This window comes from Alligator sinensis, unplaced genomic scaffold, assembly GCF_000455745.1.
Source record: "Alligator sinensis unplaced genomic scaffold, ASM45574v1 scaffold756_1, whole genome shotgun sequence".
NCBI lineage: Eukaryota > Metazoa > Chordata > Crocodylia > Alligatoridae > Alligator > Alligator sinensis.
In genome coordinates, this window is record NW_005843459.1 from 104,112 (window position 1) to 123,945 (window position 19,834).

Genomic DNA, 19,834 nt, shown 5'->3' on the forward strand with positions numbered 1-19,834 from the left:
CCCCCCCCTTTATGAGGCACTCGGGGAGTCCATGAGGGAGGACCTGCACAAGCCTTGCACTTCACCTTGGACATCTGGAGCAGCTGGGATGGAGATCATGCCTACCTGTCCCTCACAGGGCACTGGTGTGATCAGTCAGGGTGTCGGTGGGCTCCCCTTCAAATGGAGGTGATGGATGAGTCCCACACAGCAAGGGAGATCATGATGGCCATGAACCACATGGTACAGGAGTGGCTTATTTGGCAGGGTGAGCTCACCAGCCAATATGGTCAAGGCAGTGTGTGATGCCGACTTCGTTGGCATCCACTGTGTGGCACAGAAGTTCCACCTTGTAGTGAGGGACATCTTGGGAGAGAATAGGGCTCCCGGTGACAGTGTCGTCACTATCAGCCAGCTCATTTCAAAATGCAGGAAGGTGACAGACTTCCACTAGAGCATCAAGGGGGGAAGATACTGCGGGACAAAGTGGCAGAGCTGAGCATCCCACAGCACAAAATCATGCAGTATGAGGAGACTCGGTGGAACTCCCCATATCTGATGCTGGAAAGGCTGGTGAAGCAACACAAAGCCATCCATAAGCTGGCCTTGCTTGGGAAGTTTCGGATCAGCAGTCCCCTTAACCAAAACAAACAAACAAAAATGGAGTGGGATACCATCTCCCAGAATTGGTCATCCTCAAGCTGTTTCTCAAAGCCATCAAGAGCCTCAACACTGGTGATGCCCTCCTTAGCCAGGTGATCCCCATAGTGAAGGAGCTTGAGAATAAAATGGAGAAGTTCCAGGGGATCAATGTTCCTGGCTGGGGCAAGTCACTTTCACCAGAGGTGCAGACACTGGTGAAGCAGCTAAAGTAGGGCATCAAAAAAAGTTTGGATCCATTGCGGTCTAGTACAGTCCACATGCTGGCGGGCATGTGGAACCTGAGGGTGAAGAGGAGCATCTGCACCAGCAAGACCCTCGATCACTGGATGGAGGTGCTGGTGAATAGTCACAGAGACAGAAGGGCGGAGGTGGAGGAGACATGGAAGAGGGGGATCCACTTCTTGTGCCTGCACTCCAACCACCAGCTAATCATCCATTGCGGTCTAGTACAGTCCACATGCTGGCGGGCATGTGGAACCTGAGGGTGAAGAGGAGCATCTGCACCAGCAAGACCCTCGATCACTGGATGGAGGTGCTGGTGAATAGTCACAGAGACAGAAGGGCGGAGGTGGAGGAGACATGGAAGAGGGGGATCCACTTCTTGTGCCTGCACTCCAACCACCAGCTAATCTCCTCCACCACAGCCACTATCGATGTGGGCTAAGGACATGGTTTAAATGTGTCAAGAGGCACCAGTCCCCACCATCCGGCAGGTAGTGTGGAGGCCTCTGGCTATCTGTTTCACCAAGGATGTGGAACTGCTGCATTGTGACCCCTTGGCTTATGGTGCAACCCACAGCCAGGTGTGGCAGGATCTGGCCACGGTTGCCTGGGAACACCAGTCCTGTCTACCCACTAGTGTTCCAAGTGAGAGGGTGTTCAGCATTTCTGGTGATATGACTCCCCACTGTACCTCCTTGGATCCTGGTTTGGTGGAGCAGCTGGTGTTACTCAAGGTGCACCTCCCACTGCTGGGGTTCCCAAACTCTATGTGCAGATGGAGTGAGTGTCACCCTCCTCACCCATTTCCTTTTTTGTATTTGCTTTCGAACTTTGAGGTGCACTTTCACAGAAAGGCCTGCACCACTTTGCCTGAAGCCTGGCAGGCCTCATGCCTGTACGAGGGGCTACCACCCCTGCTGTTTTCATCCTGCTCTGCCTTAACAAACACAAGTGATATGAGTTTTGCTTTCAACAGTTTGAAGTGCACTTTCACAGAAACCCCTCCACCTATCTCCTTGAAACTTAGCGGCTTCATGCCTTCCGAAGGGGCTATTTTCATCCAAATGCTGTTTTCATCTGAATCTGCAAAAAAACCCACAAAGTTTTAGGTATTTTAATGATTCACCGTTATAGTCTATGGCCGAATCTCTGAATCGGCACCAAATTTCCAAATCTGAATCAGCCAAATCAAATTGGGACAGTGATTCGAATCACTGTCCCTCCAAATCAGCTGAATCTAAAGTCCGTACTTGCTGCTTCACACAGGCCTAATTATGTCATATTATTTGTATTTCTCTTATTAGATACTTCAGCTCCATCTGTTCGCCGGCAGCCTACTTCACTTATTCTTGGGATTCTCTGTCTGGTTTTGCTGATGGCAACAGGAGTTTTGGGTTACCTGGGTAAGTTCAGGGTGAAGGACCTGGAACAGATCTGACTGCAGTTCTTGCAGTGTTTTGGAGGGGCATAGAAGTGTTTTCTGATGCCTCTGGGAAGGGACTGCTGTGCTATATTACTTGCACTATATTGCTGTAATACTAAATGTCTCTGTGGGATGTATGTAAGATTGAGCAGGAGGTGGGACCTGGCAAATGAGGGAGGCAAAGCTGGACCATGAGTTGTGTGGAAGCTTTATTTTACATGTTCTTGTAGTGACTCTCTTTAATAAGTGCCTTCCTATTCAGGCTGAACCATGACTCCTCAACAGAAGAGCGATTTAGCACCTGAGTACATCATGTTTTGGGTACCAGATAACACAGGGTCACAGGTCCCTGTATGCTTCCCTTGCCTCCCCTACCACCCACTTTTTTCAGGGGAATTAGATGCATGAAGGGTGGAAATGAAAATCAAGATGACCTGATTGCAAAATGCCTGGTAGGGTAGAAGTGAGCCAAGGTGCTGGTTTCCTTCTTGGTAGCACCAGAGTGTGGGAAAGATGCCTGACATGCCCTGCTGGCACAATTTCTATGTACTCAAAGCCAATTCTGTTTGAGGCTTGTTAGCTGGAGCCATTTCATTCTTCCCCTCAGACCTCCTGGACATCCCTGCTCACAGTCATGGTGTATAGGGGGCAATGTCATATAGAGTATCTAACCCCATGGCGATTAAAATGGGTTTTGCTCCTGTGCTCTAAGCCTATCTCTGCCCCTGACACTGATGAATTGACCGCACTTTACCAAGCCTTTTTTCTCCACCCGTGACAACATTCTAATAATCCCTTTTCATCCCAAATTAAACTAAGCATCAGAAATACCAATCTTTTTCACAAGAGAGAGTCCATTCTATTTTTTTTTTTTGTTTAAATCCAGAAATGTTGGTTTGTGCCATTTGATATTAAACTGCATGAGCAGGTGATAGGGAAGATGGCAGCCTCTTGCACTGGTGTTTGGGGCCCTGGTGCTGCGCCTAGTGATAGGAGGCAGAGTCTACAATGTGCAAGGAGGTGTGAGTGACTACTGCCCTCTGAGCAGGCCTGGCAGCCCTTCCTCATGTGTGAGCTTCCAGGGGCCAGAACAGAGCCCCTCATTGTCCCTATCACACTCCCTGCACACTAACCACTATATCAGAGGGACCTGATTGCTGACCAGTTTATGCTGGTGACAAATGTAGTGGCAGAAAATGACTCCAGAAATATGAAGCCAAAACTCTTTCTATGCTTGTAGTTTCTGCTTTGTGGGAAACTTGTAGACAAAACGGAGGCATGGCCACCATTTTAACTGTTTTCCTTTAATACTTTTTTTCAGTATTAAAAAAAACAAACACAACAACAACAACAAATGACATTGTAAGGCTTTAGACCCATTCAATCATCAGGAATTTAATTTTTGGTTATAAAAATCCCATTGTGTGTTGCGAACATAAACAGTTTGTCCTATATTCAAATGTTTGGTTGTAAGTTTTTAAATATAACATACAAGATAATTTCAGAATGCTGTTCTTTAAATATTTTAATTTTTCAGTCCAAGAATGGCATAATAAGACTTTTACATGTGCATGTGTCAGTTTTTGTCTATATATACATGCACATAGAAATTTAAACATAAATGTGTGCTTGCATTTTGCATATATCACTGACATGTCGCTTGGGTATGTGTGTGTGCGTGCAGTATCTTTTTTTCAACATACAGGGTTTCCACGCCCTAGATGAATTGTTTATCTTTTTAATTTATCATCACATAATTTTCATTTCTTGCCAGTAATGGTGTTATGTTTTCGTTAAATTAATATTTTTCATGCAGCATGGAAGACAGTGTTAATTAACAGCAAACAGGCTGTAGTTGATGTATTGGCACTTTTGCAAATTGGGCGCAGTGCAGTTTTCTAGTGCTGGTGTTGATGCTGCATTATCTTCCAACTGGGAGGACAGGGTTTTCATAGTTAGTTTACATGACTGGAATATGGATATAGACTTCTATAGTTTCTACGGGGGGGAGGGGGGGCACAAGTGTTTTAAAAAGGGAGTGAGCATTGCCTTGTATATGACAGGTGGAATAAAGCCAGGTCATTCTTTTACTCCAAAGGTATTTGTAATTACAACCAGTTGTCCATGAATAACTACTTATTTCTACTGTTCATGAGGTGTATTTTTCATGTCAAATGGACATAATCTGTATAATATGTAATGAAGAAAAAAGTATATTAAAAAAAATAGTGCAGTTTGTGCATATGGTAAGAAGACTGTCACTTGCAAGTTCCAGGAAGTTATCCATCTCCTTCATTCAGCATTGGGGAGGGCTCATCTGGAGCACATTGATCAGTGCCCACACTTCTAGGACAGGGGGACTAATTAGGGAGTGGAGAGAAACTAACTAGAGGTGTGGGAAATCTGGGAAACAGGGTTATCATCTAGGAAATCCAGGACACTGACCCCCTTCTACCGCTGCTTGTTCTCACAAGTTGGCAGGGATGGGGATGCATGCCTGGCAGGCAGCAGTGCCTGCCTTCCTGCCTGCAAGGTGCACTGAGCCACTCTAAATCCTGGTGAGACTGTGCCCAATTCCCCTGTGTTTCCTGGATGCCCATTAAAATTCTCAACAACCAGCCAGGATGAACCTGTGAAATCCAGGACTGTCCCAGCTAAAATGGGACATATGGTCACTAAGGCTGTGTGAAATTTCACTGGGTGTTTTGTTTTGATGTGTTTTGAGCTCAAAACAGTGAAATAGAAATGCAACAAACAGCTTTGAAATGAAACAAGGGCACTTGAAACATTTTGTAAGTTTCAAAACATTTTGAGCTTGAAGCCGGGCTTACTTGACTTCAGCACCGGTCCCAGGTGGCAGCAGTGGCAGCCTCCTGTCATCCAGTGCACATATCCAGGAGCCCACACCCTCTGGAGGGCTGCAGGGCTGTGCTGGACTCCTTCCAGGGGTCCAAGCCCCCGGGTCTGCTCACCGGATGACAGGAGGCTGACACTGCTCCCTGGGACTGGCAGGCGCCGCCATCCTCCCCTGCACCGGGCACAGCTGCCCACTGCCCCCTGGGACTGGCAGCAGCCGCAATCTTCCCTGGCACTGGGCACAGCTGCACCCAGCGCTGGTCTCAGGTGGCAGCCTGAGCCTCCTGTCACCTGGCACTTATCCGGGGGCTTGCACCCCTGGCAGGAGTCCAGCACAGCCCGGCAGCCTCCTGGGGGTCTGAGCCCCTGGATCTGTGCCCCAGTGAGAGGAAGCTCAGCCTGCTTATCTCACCTGGGACCGGCACCTCCTGCTCACCTCCCAGCCCACCTCCAGTCCCCACCTGGCTGCAGCCCCTGCCCAGCTGCACTCTTTTCCTGGCTCTAGGCCCACCCATGCACCACCTGGATCCAGCCCTGCATGGCAGGGGGCAATGTGGCTTAGCCCCAGCCACCAGGTATCCACCACCTCTGCCACAGCATGCTGCTGCTGCCCAGCTTGGTGTGGTATGGCGCACAACCATGTGCTTTCAGGCAGCTCTGGGCTTTCACCTGGGGCTTCATTCTACTTGCCAGGACCTCTGGCCACACTGGCCCGGGTCCTGTGTGCATGAGCCCTGTGCACCACTTCTGTGCACACAGGACCCAGAACAATGTGGCTGGCAGTCCCTGCGAGCAGTGCATTGCCCCAAGTGACAGTCCGGAGTTGCCTGAAAGCACATGGCCCTGTGCACCACACCAAGCTGGGCAACAGCAGCATGCTGTGGAAAAGGTGGACAATACCTGGCACCTCAGGCCAAGCTACGCTGCCCCCCTCAGTGCAGGGAGTGAAGAGCATGGCTGCAGATGCTGGTAAGCTGTGGGGGGCATGCTGGGGAGCTGGATCTGGGAGAGGAGCGTGCGTTGGGGGGCGGGGCGGGGTGGCTGTATCTGGGTGGGAGCCACACGGGGGTTGCAATGAGGAGGGGAGCACAGGGGGCCTGGAGCCAGCCATGGGCTAAGTGGGGGACAGTAGCCAAGCAGGAAGGTGCGCGGGGGGCTGTAGCTGAGCAGGGAGGCAAGCGAGGGGCACCCATCCCAGGTGGCACATACAGTCTGAGCTTCCTCTCACCTGGGCACAGATCTGGGGGCTTGTACCCCTGGGAGGGCTGTCGGGCTGTGCTGGACTGCTCCCAGGTTTGTGAGCTCCCAGATCTGCACCGGATGGCAGGAGGCTCAGGCTGCTGCCTGGGACTGGCACTGGGCGCAGCCTGCACCCAGTGCCAGGGAAGATTGCTGCTGCTGCCGGTCCCAGGTGGCAGTGGAATCCTCCATTGCACATATTTGGGGGCTTGCATTCTGGGAAGAGTCCAGCACAGCCCTGCAGCTCTCCCGGGGGTGCGAGCCCCCAGATCTGCACTGGCTGACAGAAGGCTCAGGCTGCGTCAGCAGCAATCATCTCTGGTGGTGGGTGCAGACCACACCCAGTGCCAGTCCCAGGTGGAACAAGCAGCCTGAGCTTCCTCTCATTGGGGCACAGATCTGGGGGCTTGCACCCCCGGAAGGGTTGTGGGGTGGTGCTGGACTCCTCTCGGGGGTGCAAGCCCCCAGATCTGCGCACTGTATGACAGGAGGCTGCTGTTGCCAGCAAGTGTCAGCACTTTTGGGTTGATCAATTTGAGGTATAGTTTCCCAGAAACCTCTGCGCCTATCTCCTTGAAACTTGGCAGCTTTCATTCCCTCATAAAGGGCTACCATCTCAGCAATTTTCATTCAAATCAGGCAAGGAATGACAAATTTTAGGCATTTTAATGAATCCCCATTATAGCCTATGGGCGCAACATTGACACCCATCAAAACAGCGAGATAGATTTGACTAAACGAAAAAGGACAGTGCTTCGAAATAAGAGACAACCCTATCCCTTTGAAATGGTGAAATACAGGTCAAAATGAAATGATGGTGTTTCACACTCCCCTAATGGTCACCCTAGGTTTAGGGAACAGGATATATCTGTGTGGGTAGTATTTGTTTCAACCTACAAAATCCAGCAAACCCTGGATGACTTCTTTATGCTTCCCTCCAGGGAACCAGAATGGGGATACTGAGTGCACCATGTTTCAGGCTCTCACAGCCTGGTCATTGTTCCCAGGACAACAATTCATCAATAATCTAATCCTGTATGGGGGTTCTTTAGTGACCTCATTTCATCCCCTTCAGCCACTCCCAGGTCTTGCAAGCTATGACAAGAGCAAAACCCAAACACAATGACATGCAGCTGGGGGTCTTCCTCTGAGCTTTCCCCAGGCTTCTGCTCCACTCTGCTGCCTTCTCCCAATTTGGGTCCTGCTGGGCCTTACACAGTTTGTCCAGTCTCCTATATTGCTTCTCTGCTCAGAACAGGGATCTCTTCCAGCCAGCACAGCCAGCATCAATTCTCAGTTCCCTGCACTGCTTCTTTCTGCTCCCAGCAGCGAGCTGCCTCCTAGCCAGGTCAGACTGCCCCCTCTGCCTCTGAAGCAGGACTTAAATAGCCAAACATGAATAAGTCTAACACTTTGAAAAAGGGGTGCAGGTGGTGAGGCCCATCATTACATATAAAACAACACATTTTTCTCCAGTTAAGAATAAACTAGAATCTGTTCTCATATGCTGTTCTCATATGGGGCTGTATATTCAGTTTAAGATTGAAGCAAAAACAAATATAACTTCATTGTTTTTTCACTCGTTGCAATCTGGAGGGCTATGAAATATGAGCTTTATTAGGAGGAGCAGTTCATAGACAGGTGAATTGCAGAACAATGGTTAACGACTGGTGGAACATCAAGACCATTAAAAGAAGAGAGAGTCCTTAGTACATTTGGAACAAAGAGTTTAGGAGCGAGCAGGCAGATTATAAGAAGCCATGAAGTCATGGAGAACAGCTGACTTTCCCATCTGCAAAAAATATGGTAGTTTTGAAATATTTTGCTTGAAATGAGGAGGTGTAGCCCAGAGGTGGACAGTTGTACAGAAATGAAGTTCCTCAGCAGAATTATATTTTTAATTGTGGAAGCTCCAGGAGTCTTAGATCCACGGCTTCCCACATAAAGGAAGCCATTGGAAAGCCTGGAAACCCTCAGCCCCCTGACACCATGCTCATCCCAGTGGAGTCGGAGAGTCTGGGCCACCCCTTAGACCTCCATATGTAGGAGCACAGAGGCAGGGGGAAAGGTGAGCTACCAGGAGACCAGGCAGGTTTCCACTGCAGTCCTGCCAGAGTTACAGCACAAAATGGAAGTGCGCTGCAGAGGGCCTCACTATTGAGAAATCACCATTATTTCCCCAGGTGGAAAAACGCTTTATCAGAAAACGCGTACATGCAGTAACCATAGATTGTATTAGTACAATCAGGTCTTTGTGACAATACAATCAGAGAATGTCAGATCTGTGAAACTGCTGTAACACTGGTGTGGTGTTCTGAAGTTTTAGTCACTGAGCTCAGCTGTGAGAAGGGAAACGTCACCCAGCTGCTGATGTCCTGCCCAAGCCAGACACCGTGCCTTCCAGGAACTCCAGAGGAACAGCCTCGTGATGCAGGTAAATGATGGAACAGCAGGAGTTGTATGCTCAGGTAAGACCCAGACCTATCTCAGGGGCTGTCCTTGTACTGCAACTTTGCCTCCCCTCTGAAACAATATGTTGACCTTGAATAAGGGATCAAACCTGAGAGAAGCAGGGTGGAAAGCAACCTCCTTAGGTCATTTAGTCCAACAGCCTGCCTGTGGCAGGGTCATCCTATCCAAACCCTGCTATACAAGCCCCTTGTCAAAAGTACACAGATCATCCTATCCAAACCCTCCTATACAAGCCCCTTGTTAAAAGTACACATTCAACCCTCACACAACCAATAGGTATGACACCCTAACCAGCTGCAGATAAAGTAGGGGATGGCAGTCAAAATCCTGCTTGTCTAAAAGTTGTTAATACATGCTCAATAGATCCCAGGAAGAGGGCCATACCCTGAACTACAGAGGAAAGCAACTCCCACCCTTCCCCTACAGATGCCAACAGATTTCCTTCTTGATCCCAGATATGGTGATTGATCTGACTCTGAGAGGAGGGGCAAGATCCTTTAGCCAGGAACCTGCAGCCTTAAGTCAAAGGAGGAGCACTGGCACAATCCAATCAAAATACTCAGCCTTGGTTGTAGCCAATAGCCAATACCTCTGGGGAATGTATAAAACCCCACTTGACTCATATAGAAAGTATGGGTGTAGAGCAGGAGGGAAATTCCCTCCCAGCACCAGGCAAGAGTCCTCAAATCCCAGAAGCATGGGGAATAGCCATAGTCAAAACTAGGCTCAGCTACGCCTCAATCACCGGTGACCAGTGACTGTCCAATTCCTTGAATACCTCTAGTGACTGAGAGTCCACCGCTTCCCTTGGCAGTATATTCCATTGCCTTGCTTTTTTAATTGAAGAAGTGTTCCTTAAATTCAATCTAAGCCTACTTGGCTGTAACTTCAAGCCATTGATCTGATCCTCCTTCTTGCAGTGAGAGAGAAAAGGTGCTTTCCCTCTTCTCTATGGCAGCCCTTTCGGTATTTGAAGACTGCTATCGTGTCCCTTCTTAAATGTTGTTTCCGCAAGCTGAACATGACTAGCTAGTTCAGCCTCTCCAAATATGACTTGCTTTCCAACCTCTTTATCAACTTTGTCTCTGAGTTCTGTACGTCCTTTTTAAAACATGGAGCTCAAAACCTCACTCAGGAACCTACATGAGGCTGAACCAGTGCCAAGTAATGGCACTATCACTTCCCATGTCTTGCACCTAATGCTTCTAGAGATGCAACCCAAAACCTCATTTTCCTTTTGTGAAGCTGCATTACACTCATACTAAGCCATGATCTACCATTCTTAGCCTATGATCTACCAAGACTCCCACATACTTCTGCATAGTGCTACCATCTACCTAGGTGTTACCCATTTTATATTTGTGTTTTTGATCATTCCTCTCAAGGTGTAGCACCTTGCATTTGTCATGTTTAATCCTCATCTTTTAGCTTCAGCCCAGCTTTCTAATCTATTGAGACTGGATCCTTTTCATTTGCATCGCCTGTTCTCCAGCATGTTCACAATCTCAGAGAGAGATACTCTAGAGCAGGGGCGAGCAATTATTTTCACTGGAGGACCTCTTCATGAATTTGGAGAGCTGTAAAGAGCCATAAGAGTAGTGCCACCCCTGGCCACCATCTTGGGATTGAAGTTCTGCTCCCTAAAACCTGACATTTTCAAAGTCCCTCTGCTTTCCCCAGAAGTACTCCTTTTGGAAATGGGTTTGCCATCTTGGAACTGGATAAAACCCACAAATTATACTAAAAATCAAACATCCACCATAATATATTTTAATTTTATTTAAAAAAGTTATTATTGTCCTGTTTTGTGTGTTTGCATTCTGTATATAGAGGTGAAGTCTTACTCTTGTATATTGTGGGGGTTATGGAGGGGTATGTGTGGAGGTGGGTGGGTGGGTATGGGTGTTGTGGGGAGGTGTTTGGGGGATGTATGAGTGGGTAATGGGGTTTCTGGGGGATGTGTGGTGGGGTGTGGGGCAAGGTTTACATAAGGAGGTGAGTGCACGAGTGGGGTGGTGTTTGTGCAGGTAGAAATGAGTGGGGCTCCCAGAGGACTGCAGATGTGTGTGGTGTGTTGGGGGGTACATGTAGGGAGGGCTGTGGGTGGGTGGTGTTAGTTGAGTTTGTGATTGTGTGAAGGAGGATGTGGTTGTGGGGTTTGCAGTGTAAGGTCTGTGGGTATGGTGGGGTATGCATGGGAGCACCCTGCGCACGCCCCCCCATAGCCAGTTAGCACCTGGCCCCACCCTGCACCAGCCTGGAGCCCATGCACCCTGCAGCACCTTCCCACCACCACCAACATTGTGCAGCCCCAGTGCACGGGCTCCTGGCAGCTGCTGCAGGAAGCGATGGGCAGCAGTGAGGGGGAGGGGCCACTTTCCCTCTGCACCAAGCACACATCTGCCCTGCTGGCGCTGGTGCTGCTGCAGCTCTTTAGTCTGAACAGGCAAGTCTGCAGCAGAAGCAGGGTGGGTCTGGGCTGCGCATGGGTTCCCCTTAGTACCAGAGGTTGGGGCCAGTAGCGGCGGCAGCCAGAAGCAGCTGCTTGTGCTTGGGCTGCCTAGAAAGACAGTCCAGTGAAGAACCACCTAGCCCTGCTGTGTGCCTGGGGTGGCAGGATGCATCACGGTGGGACGGTGCCTGGGCCTTCAGTGTGTGACATTATATTTCAAATTAAGGAGGACTAGGAAAAAGAAACCTAAAATAGGGAAAAATAGAAACAGAATACTTACAAAATGTGGAAATCTTCGAGCGACCCAAACAGAGAATAAATTGAGGTTCTGAGTTGATTAAAATGGCCAGGATTTTGCCATTATACACACTCAGGATTGAAAAAATGTTTAAATGCTCACAACCTTTCAGGGGAGAAAAAACCACTTCCCCACCCCACTGCAGCCATTACTGTCTTGAGCTGACTTTGAGGCTGGCTCCTGTCAGTCTGCTCCTGCTGTTCCTGGCTCTTGCCCACCTCATAGTACTGGGGACAAGATCCTAGCTCCTGTCCCCAGATAGAAGGCAAAGGAACAAGGTGGGCATGAAATCCCTCTGTCTCCAGCACAGGAGTGATGGGGGATGAGGGAAGCTGATTCTTGGTGTGTGTTTGTTCTAGGGGAGAAGTGTCCAGCACGGTGGGTTGTCCACAAGGACAGTTCCTATCTCTTTTCTCCTGAAAAAGGAACTTGGGAAAAGTGTCATTCCTCCTGCATTTCACAATCTGCCCAGCTACTCACCACTGAGGGTGGAGAAGAGCTTGTGAGTGAATGTTTCCTGTAATACTATATCAATGCAAAATGTCTAGGTGAATAGATCCCGAGCAGCCAGGTCTAGGGGCTGGGCTTTCTCTGGCATGGTCTCAACTGGGGATTTCCAACAGGAGGTTCCTGAGGGCTGGTGGGTTGGTAAGTGCAACACACGCTGGAGACCTCCTCACTCTTGGCATAGGAATTAGGGGACTGTAGACAGCAGTACAGGATAAGAAAGAAAGAACATGACACTGTCAGGCAAGCAAACTAGCCTGGGAGCAGAGTGGGGATCAGCAGCCATGCCTTATGTTTCAGGAAGGACTGGGCAGAGCCCACCATCTGTCTTGTACTGTGAGTAAGTTTGCTCAACCCTGAATCATCTCCAGCGAGGGCCAAAACAGCACAAGCATCTCAATAGTCTGCACTCTCAGCCTGATTTCTAAAGAGATTTTAGACTCCAAAAAATGTAGGATCTTCTGTGAAAAAGGGTCTGCACTGATAGGTCCCCATGTGCAGTATGGTTGTCTGTGAAAGGAATCACAAACTTTGTGTTTTTTTCCTTTGGATACTCTGTGAGCATAAAATAACCAAAGCCCCATGGCCTGGCGCTCCAGTTTCCTACATCTCCTCAGTTGGCCCCCCCTCTACGTTAGAAGGTGTGAAGGGGTTTGATTTGTGTGATAGCTGAACCCACTACTCAAGGGGAAAACTGTGGTTTAAGGAAGACATCCAAGGCTGCAGTGTAACCTCTGGCAAACAAAGACTGGGCCCCAGGGCTGTTCCCATTGTGAATTTTGGGAGAATATATTTAACCCAGCTCCGGTCTGCACCCTTAACTAACTTCACAGATATTAATGGAAATGTTCTGACAAACACAAGATCCGGGCTGCAACATTTAATATAGCAGGCCAAATTCACTTGGTTTTGGGAAGTAAACTGTAGGTGAGCAAGCAGGCTGTAACCCTGGAAGTGAGAACACAACATTAGGTAGAGGGGTGAGCTCTGCACCGAGGCCTGCAGGAGTAGTGTGTGTGGGGAACTGGCAGGACCCAGCTAGCGCTCTCCTGGCTTTCTCACTCTCCGACAGCTGAAATAATTAATTTTCTCTGTATTTTAGGATTTCATAAAAAAAGAATCATTTCACTATTTTGAAGATCATGATGGTGTTACCCAGTACCACACATTCTGGATTGGACTGTCGTATGATCCTGGATCCAGGAAGTGGGTTTGGGCAGATGACTCGGATCTCTCCTCTGGCTTGTAAGTCTGTGTCACTAGGATGCCCTCGCATCTGCACCAATGTGCATCATTCCCACCACTATGTGATTCACCCTGGAGACGAGGGCTAAAGACTGCACTAGACAAATGGGGTCTTGAACTTTGCTAGAGACTCACCTGGCAATAGACTCGCCTACTAGTGCTGGTCCCAAACAACCCCACCCTTTGATGCATAGATTCAAAGATGTAGGGTCTGAAGGGACCTTGTAGATCTTCTAGTCTGACCCCCTGCCATGGGCAGGAGAGAAAACTAGGCTCAAATGACCCCAGCCAGGTAAATGTCGAGCCTCCTTTTAAAGACCCCCAGGGTAGTAGTCATCACCACTTCCCTTGGAAGACGGTTCCAGATCCTACCTGCCTTGACTGTGAAGTAGCCCCTCCTGATGTCTAGTCTAAACCTACTCTCTACCAACTTATGGCCGTTATTCCTTATTAATCTGGGAGTCGCTCGGGGAAACAAGGTCTCTCCCAGTCCCAGCTAGTAAGTTTATAGACAGCCACCAGGTCCCCCCTCAGCCTTCTCTTGTGAAGGCTGAACAGATTATAGTCCAGTAGCCTCTCCTTGTATGGTCTGCCCTGCTGTCCCCGGATCATGTGAGTTGCCCTCCTCTGGACCCTCTCAATGCTGTCCACATCCCTCCTGAAGTGCAGTGCCCAGAACTGGATGCAGTACTCCAATTGTGGCCTGACCAGTGTTGCACAGAGGTGAAGGATCACCTCCTTGGACCTGCTTGTGATAAACTCCTGTTTCCCAATGCTCCTACAGATCTGTGGTCTGATCACATCTAACTCTTTCCATGTGTGAGGGGCCTTTCACCCTCACACACCACAAGCAGACCTACAGTTTGAAAGTCTAAGAGAAACTGGTGTCAGAGGCCTGGGGAAGTCTGTGATTGCAACAGCAGAGGGTAGAAACAGGGCCATGACAGCTCCTCACTTTGCTAACATCTCTCTCCATAACAACTCTGTATTCTAAGGTCCATCATAACTTTGGAAAGGGCAGCCAGTTGGGCTACTCAAGGTTCACAGCACTTGTTCATTACAACAGAGGATGAGACGTTGGGAAAGGGGAGGTGGTATACTGAAGAGCCACTTGATACTTGAGTTTATATGATAGATTCTGTGTGCGCTCAGGTGATCTAAGGCTGCATATGGAAGTATGGAAAATTTTCTCTCTCTCATCATAGGAATGGAGATCCCTCAAGAGAAAAACAGTTGGCTATAGGAGGCACACAAATTAGAGCACCCACCATGTTTCATTCCAGGAGCAATTTCTGGCAAGGGGACGATTAGGTGAGGAAGAGGTGGAGATGGCCAGAACGTGATTTTTTAGTGCACCCTGTCTTGTACAACATGCCATGTGCATGAAGGGATCCTGTGTTTAGATAGTCTAGTCTTACCCAGCTACTTCCAGCCTTGAGCAACAAACCATCCCTGATCCTCCTTCTGTTAGGTCATTGGTCAGCATAGCCCACTGTAGGTACAACCAGGTCCGAGAGCCCCCCAGCCCTGTGTCTTGGTGTGGTGAGTTCAAGGAGGTGGACATGAACTGTAAACACTGGACTTCCATTCCAGGTTTGATCTCCAAGACCTCAGTCATCAGAATGATCAGGACAGAGTTTGTGCCTATATCGAAGGTGGGAGAGCTAAGGCTGGAGGAATCTGCAGAGAAACTCACTTCTGCATTTGTGAGAAGAGAAGGAAGGAACCGGTAGGGACACATTAACAGGAAAACCCCACCAGTTGTGCTGCTCACGGGGGACTGATCAAAGCCATAACTGCAGCAGGGAGAGGAGTGTGGTGGTGTGGAAGTGCGCCCTTCATCCAAGAACCTGGAGACCTCTGCTGTTTGTGTTCAGGGAGAACAAGAAAACCTTAAATTGCATCATGGGGCAGTGGGGCTGCTAGCTCGGGGTAGGTTGGCATGCCACATAGACGCAGGCCAACATCATTTATTTCCGCCTCCTTGGGAATGTCTTATGTGTGCCTATTTCCTGAATCAGTTCCTAAGCAACACAGCTGCATGTGCTGGAGCCAACAGACATGGGGCCTTTCTGCTTAACCCCCCAGATCTCACTTCTCCATTTTGTATTTTGAGTATCCATTGGCAACCATTTGGGCAGAGAGGAAAACCCAGGAGGCAAGGGTGTGTATGGCCATAGGGGTACTGCAGACCTCTGAAAATGAGAGAGGGAAAAACACCTGCATCCTGCAGTGACTGCCCCTCCCCAGGTGCAGATGCACCCTGATCTTTGCAGCGCAGAGCCTGGAATTGCCCGACTACCAAAGACCCATGGCATGGGTTTCCTACATTTGCCTGTGGAGATGCCATGTTCTCTATTTGCTATGGGATTTGGCCTTTGCTTCTGAAATAAACCATTGCCCATTATCCCTGTGTCTTTCTGTATGAATAATGGGGGTGAAGAGGTCAGAAACAGCGGCACACACCCTGGCAACTCTACTAGGTTCAGTGTCCTACCAGGCTGTGAGTGGCTGGGACTGGAGATCACCTCAGGGTCAGGAGAAGCTGAGAAGTCAGAAGCCAGGAGATCTGTTTGGAGAACCAAGTGGAGAATCCAGAGGGGCAGGCAGAAAGCCATGTCAGGCCTGTCAGCTCAGGTACCTAAGGAATCTGTTAGCCAGTAGCAGTGTGCACCAGGGATGTAGCAGCCTAGGTACAGGGCTAAGCCTTGTTACCCGGATGCTTCTTCATCCAAGAAAGGGCTTTATTTGGGAAGGGGTAAAAGGAGGTTAGATAACTCGGGTTCATGGGCTGCAGTCCCAGGGGCCTAGGACAGCTGTCCCCCAGGAGTTGTGCTCCGCTGAAGAGTGACACGTGTTGTAGTGACGGCTGTTCTACTGGTGACCCGTCGTGTCGGGAGGTAATGAGCTGCGAGTGTAAACCTCGTTGGGCTTCACTGAACATCCTGTGTAAAGGCATCTGGAATATGGGCTATATTCTTTCATAGAAAAGCCATGTTCCCAGGGGAGCACCCATGTGTCTCATGCTCATGTGCAGCCACTTCTCCATTGCTGACCACTCCTCCTAGTCTGAACAGCCATCCCCGCACAGCAGCACTGAACTGGTGGAGACTCCCTGTGACCACTGAATCAAAGTCTGGGGCCAAAAGGCTCAAACCCGAGTGTTTACAGTTCAGCCCCCAAACACATATTCAGACCCCTCCATCACCACAGCCCTTCACTGGCACTGAGCAGGGATGTCCCATGCATCTTGTCTTCCTACCCATGCCTTTGCCCAGTGCATCAAGGCCTGGGTTCTCAGAGGCCCCAAGACAAATACTCTCCCCAAATCCACTGATTCCTGTGAAAACTGATGGACACTGGGAAGTCAATTGTACTCTATTCCGAATCCTGTCCCGGGGGCCTGGTATACAGTGCTGTGTTTTTTACAGAAAAGCAGAGTTCACCACTGAGCATGTGTTGCTCACGCTCTGGGAAGGTTGAATTTTTGTGCTGGGGCAGCAGGAGGGCGCACCGCTACCTGCGAGCAGAATTCACTGCCACTCGCTGAGGGAGCTGCAGCCTCACAAGCCACATCACAGGGCACAGGACAGACACAGGCATGTGACTGCTTGTATTGGTGTGTTGTGAGAGTGGGGAATGTCAGGGGTAAAATCATTGAGCTTGGTCTTTTCTTTTTGTTGTCTCATCTCACAGACCATTCCCCTGGCTATGGCAGCTGAATGCATCACTCAGTAGTGATCTAGTCACCTGCCATACCCACGCCCAAGGAGTATGCTGAGACATCTTGACTTTCCTATGTCTAGTGAGAGTGCCAAGGATGTTGCCATTTCAGGAGGGAATCGCCCTCTCTCTTTCTCTCTCTCCCTTTCTCTCTTCCCGAATTTATTTTGCAAAATTATTTCAAATCTTCATTCCCTTCTGCTTGGACTCACAAAGGAAACATGTTTGGAAACCATGGTTCTCTTAGGACAAGTGATCATTTCTTTCTCAGCTGTAGCCCACGCGGCTGCACTCTGTGTCTGAGTCACTTTTGGACCTACCAGTGCGTCCTCACATCCTAACCCGGAATCCATTTCAGTCATGTCTAAATCATCTCTGCTGGAATCTGCTGTGAATGCAATAGCAGGAGGACACTTTGTCAGACCTCCACATGGGAACTCCTCCAGAGCACCGGAAACAGACCCGTTTGCATGCCAAGTGCAGAGGTACGGTGTGAGACAGAGAGGGGCTATGGGACTACTGTGCATTTAGCTTTGATTTAAGTTGAGCCTTTCTGATTCCCCTAGGCTACTTCAGAGCCCAACAGAAACAAACAAGGAACCCTAGTGCTCTTCCTCAATGTTGCTTGCTCACTCCTTTGGGTCTCCGAGAGGACTCCTGTAGGAGATGGATGTGGCTGCACCAGCTCATCCCCAAACCCTGCTGTGAAGAATAAGACTGGTCTCTATCACACTTTATAGTCATCACACTTATATGCTCCTGAATCCACACACTCCAGTACTGCTCATAATAAGCAGATTGTTTGCACTCACAAGACTTCACAATTACAGACATTTTATCCCTAAAATTTTTCTCTCATGTACAGGCTGTGTTATGTATCAAACCCAAGTCTGAATCCTGGCTGTATATATTTGGAACAAAGGAAGCATGTCTCCTAGCTCTCCTGGCCTTGTGCACCCTGCTCCCTTTAACCTTCTTTTAGGCCTCTTGGTACAGTGACCAGCCACTCTTTGGCAATTTGCTCCTCTGCCCTCTGGAGGGTCTCTTCTAGTCTGGAAATGCTCCAACACTCCAGCCCAACCTCTCTTCTCAGGTAGGAAGCCTTCACTTCTCATCTCTTTTCAATTACTTTTTCTCCCTTTCTGTGCTACAGCCCATGCAGCCATCTCTCCTGTGGGCACCAATCCCCCTGCTGCTTGGGATCATGACACTGTGCTTGCTTTTCCTGATAACTGCCAGGCTCTACAGTGTCCAAGGTCAGTGTGCAATGGGATCCCAGCTTGCCCTTGTTGGCACTGGATTTAGACCCAGCCAATATACCTTTGTTCCAGATGAGTACAACCCTCAGATGGACCACAACACCTGCCAGTTGATTATAGGCGAGGGGATTGATACAGAGGGATAACAAAACAGCAACAATACAGTCACACAATTCTATATCTACCAATGCTAGGGCTGTCATCAGAGTCAAAGTACATCTGGTCAGCATGCAGGCTCCTTTATGAGACTTTCTCTTAGGTGTCAGCAGTTGGGAGGTTGGATGCCGAGGCGCACAGCCCCCCTCCAGTGGGGCACATGAGGTGGGCTGCTGGTATGTGCCCTCTGTCCATGGTGACCTCAAGGTCCCTTCCCAGGGGATGGGGATGGGGATGGGACCTCTCTCAGGAAGGAGAAGGAGGGGGAACCTGGGTGGGATGAGAAGGAACAGGGAGGGACAGGATAAAGGGGGGGACCCTTTGTCAATCTCAAATCTCTGCTTTTGTATTCACCTACACCATTGATGACTCCTGATGACTCTTCATCAGTGGCTATCTTTGTTTGGTTGTCTCTCTGTGGTCACACATCCACGTAGCCTTCCTGGCTTTCTCCTAATTTGGTGTATTCCACCAAAACCAGGACTCAGCCCCCACCCATTGCTCTGGGGCCTTGTAGCTGGTGTCACTTATCTTGTGTTATGGGACAGTATGGTATATACTTCCTCAGTTCCCAGGCTCTGTGTCCTTGTTGGGTTAGACAGCCTGTCTGCCTTGAAGGCTGTGATCTTGTGTCATGGCATGTCCCCATCAATTCTCAGGCTGTGTCCATCTGTTGCCTTGTTGTGCTAGACACCCCGTCTGTTTGCAGGGCCAGGAGAAGCTGTGTGTGTGTCTCCCAAGCTCTTTAGAAATCCAGTTAACCCCTGCTGCCCATCTTGAACCCTTATAATACATATATCTATTAGGCCTGTGTGAGTCGGCAGTGATCCCATCCAGCTCTGAAAAGTAGTTTGTACATTCAAACAAGCACTTAACGTCATCACCAGAACTGAAGCCATCTTCCTACAGCTCAAAAAACAAAAGCTGCCAACTATCTCCAGTACCCCACAAACTGCACGCTAGAATCTATCAAAGACAACAAAACCCAACTACCTGTGGGGGCGCATTTCTCCCCCAACAAACACTCTGCCTCCAGTCTCTCAGGCCTGATCCTGAGAGGGAACAAATTACAATGCAAACCACTTTTCAGAGCTGAGCCTATGAACTGAACTTCATCATCCTCCTAGGCAGTAGGTACAGAAACTCATGGACTCCATATACACAGTGGAGTTGTGGCACGCTGTGACCTACTGGACATCTGACACCCCAGGCACCTCTGCACTTTTACCTGTGCTGCTACATCCCCCTTTCCCCCTACCACCCACCCCAGCCTGTCCCTCCTGCCTGACTCCTCCATTTCCATTTTCACTGACTGGCTTTCTTGCCTGCATTGTGGGCCC

General features: G+C 49.2%; 1 protein-coding gene across 3 annotated transcripts in view; it reads left to right on the forward strand.

The window, feature by feature from the left end:
- The window catches only part of LOC102369359 (C-type lectin domain family 7 member A-like), an 18,439-nt gene extending 2,685 nt beyond the window's left edge, over positions 1-15,754 (forward strand). Inside the window, exons 3-7 of one of the 3 annotated variants that reach the window (XR_003092346.1) lie at positions 2,169-2,267; positions 8,703-8,850; positions 11,964-12,106; positions 13,214-13,356; positions 14,950-15,754. Coding sequence is in view for 2 of the 3 variants with exons in the window: in XM_025195302.1 (XP_025051087.1) it covers positions 2,169-2,267; positions 11,964-12,106; positions 13,214-13,356; positions 14,950-15,100 (536 nt within the window). In the remaining variant the exon portion in view is untranslated. Of the gene's footprint in view, positions 1-2,168; positions 2,268-8,702; positions 8,851-11,963; positions 12,107-13,213; positions 13,357-14,561; positions 14,871-14,949 lie in introns of those variants that run through there. The other 2 variants (XM_025195302.1, XM_025195303.1) reach the window with 2 other exon arrangements.
- The last annotated feature ends 4,080 nt before the right edge of the window (positions 15,755-19,834 follow it).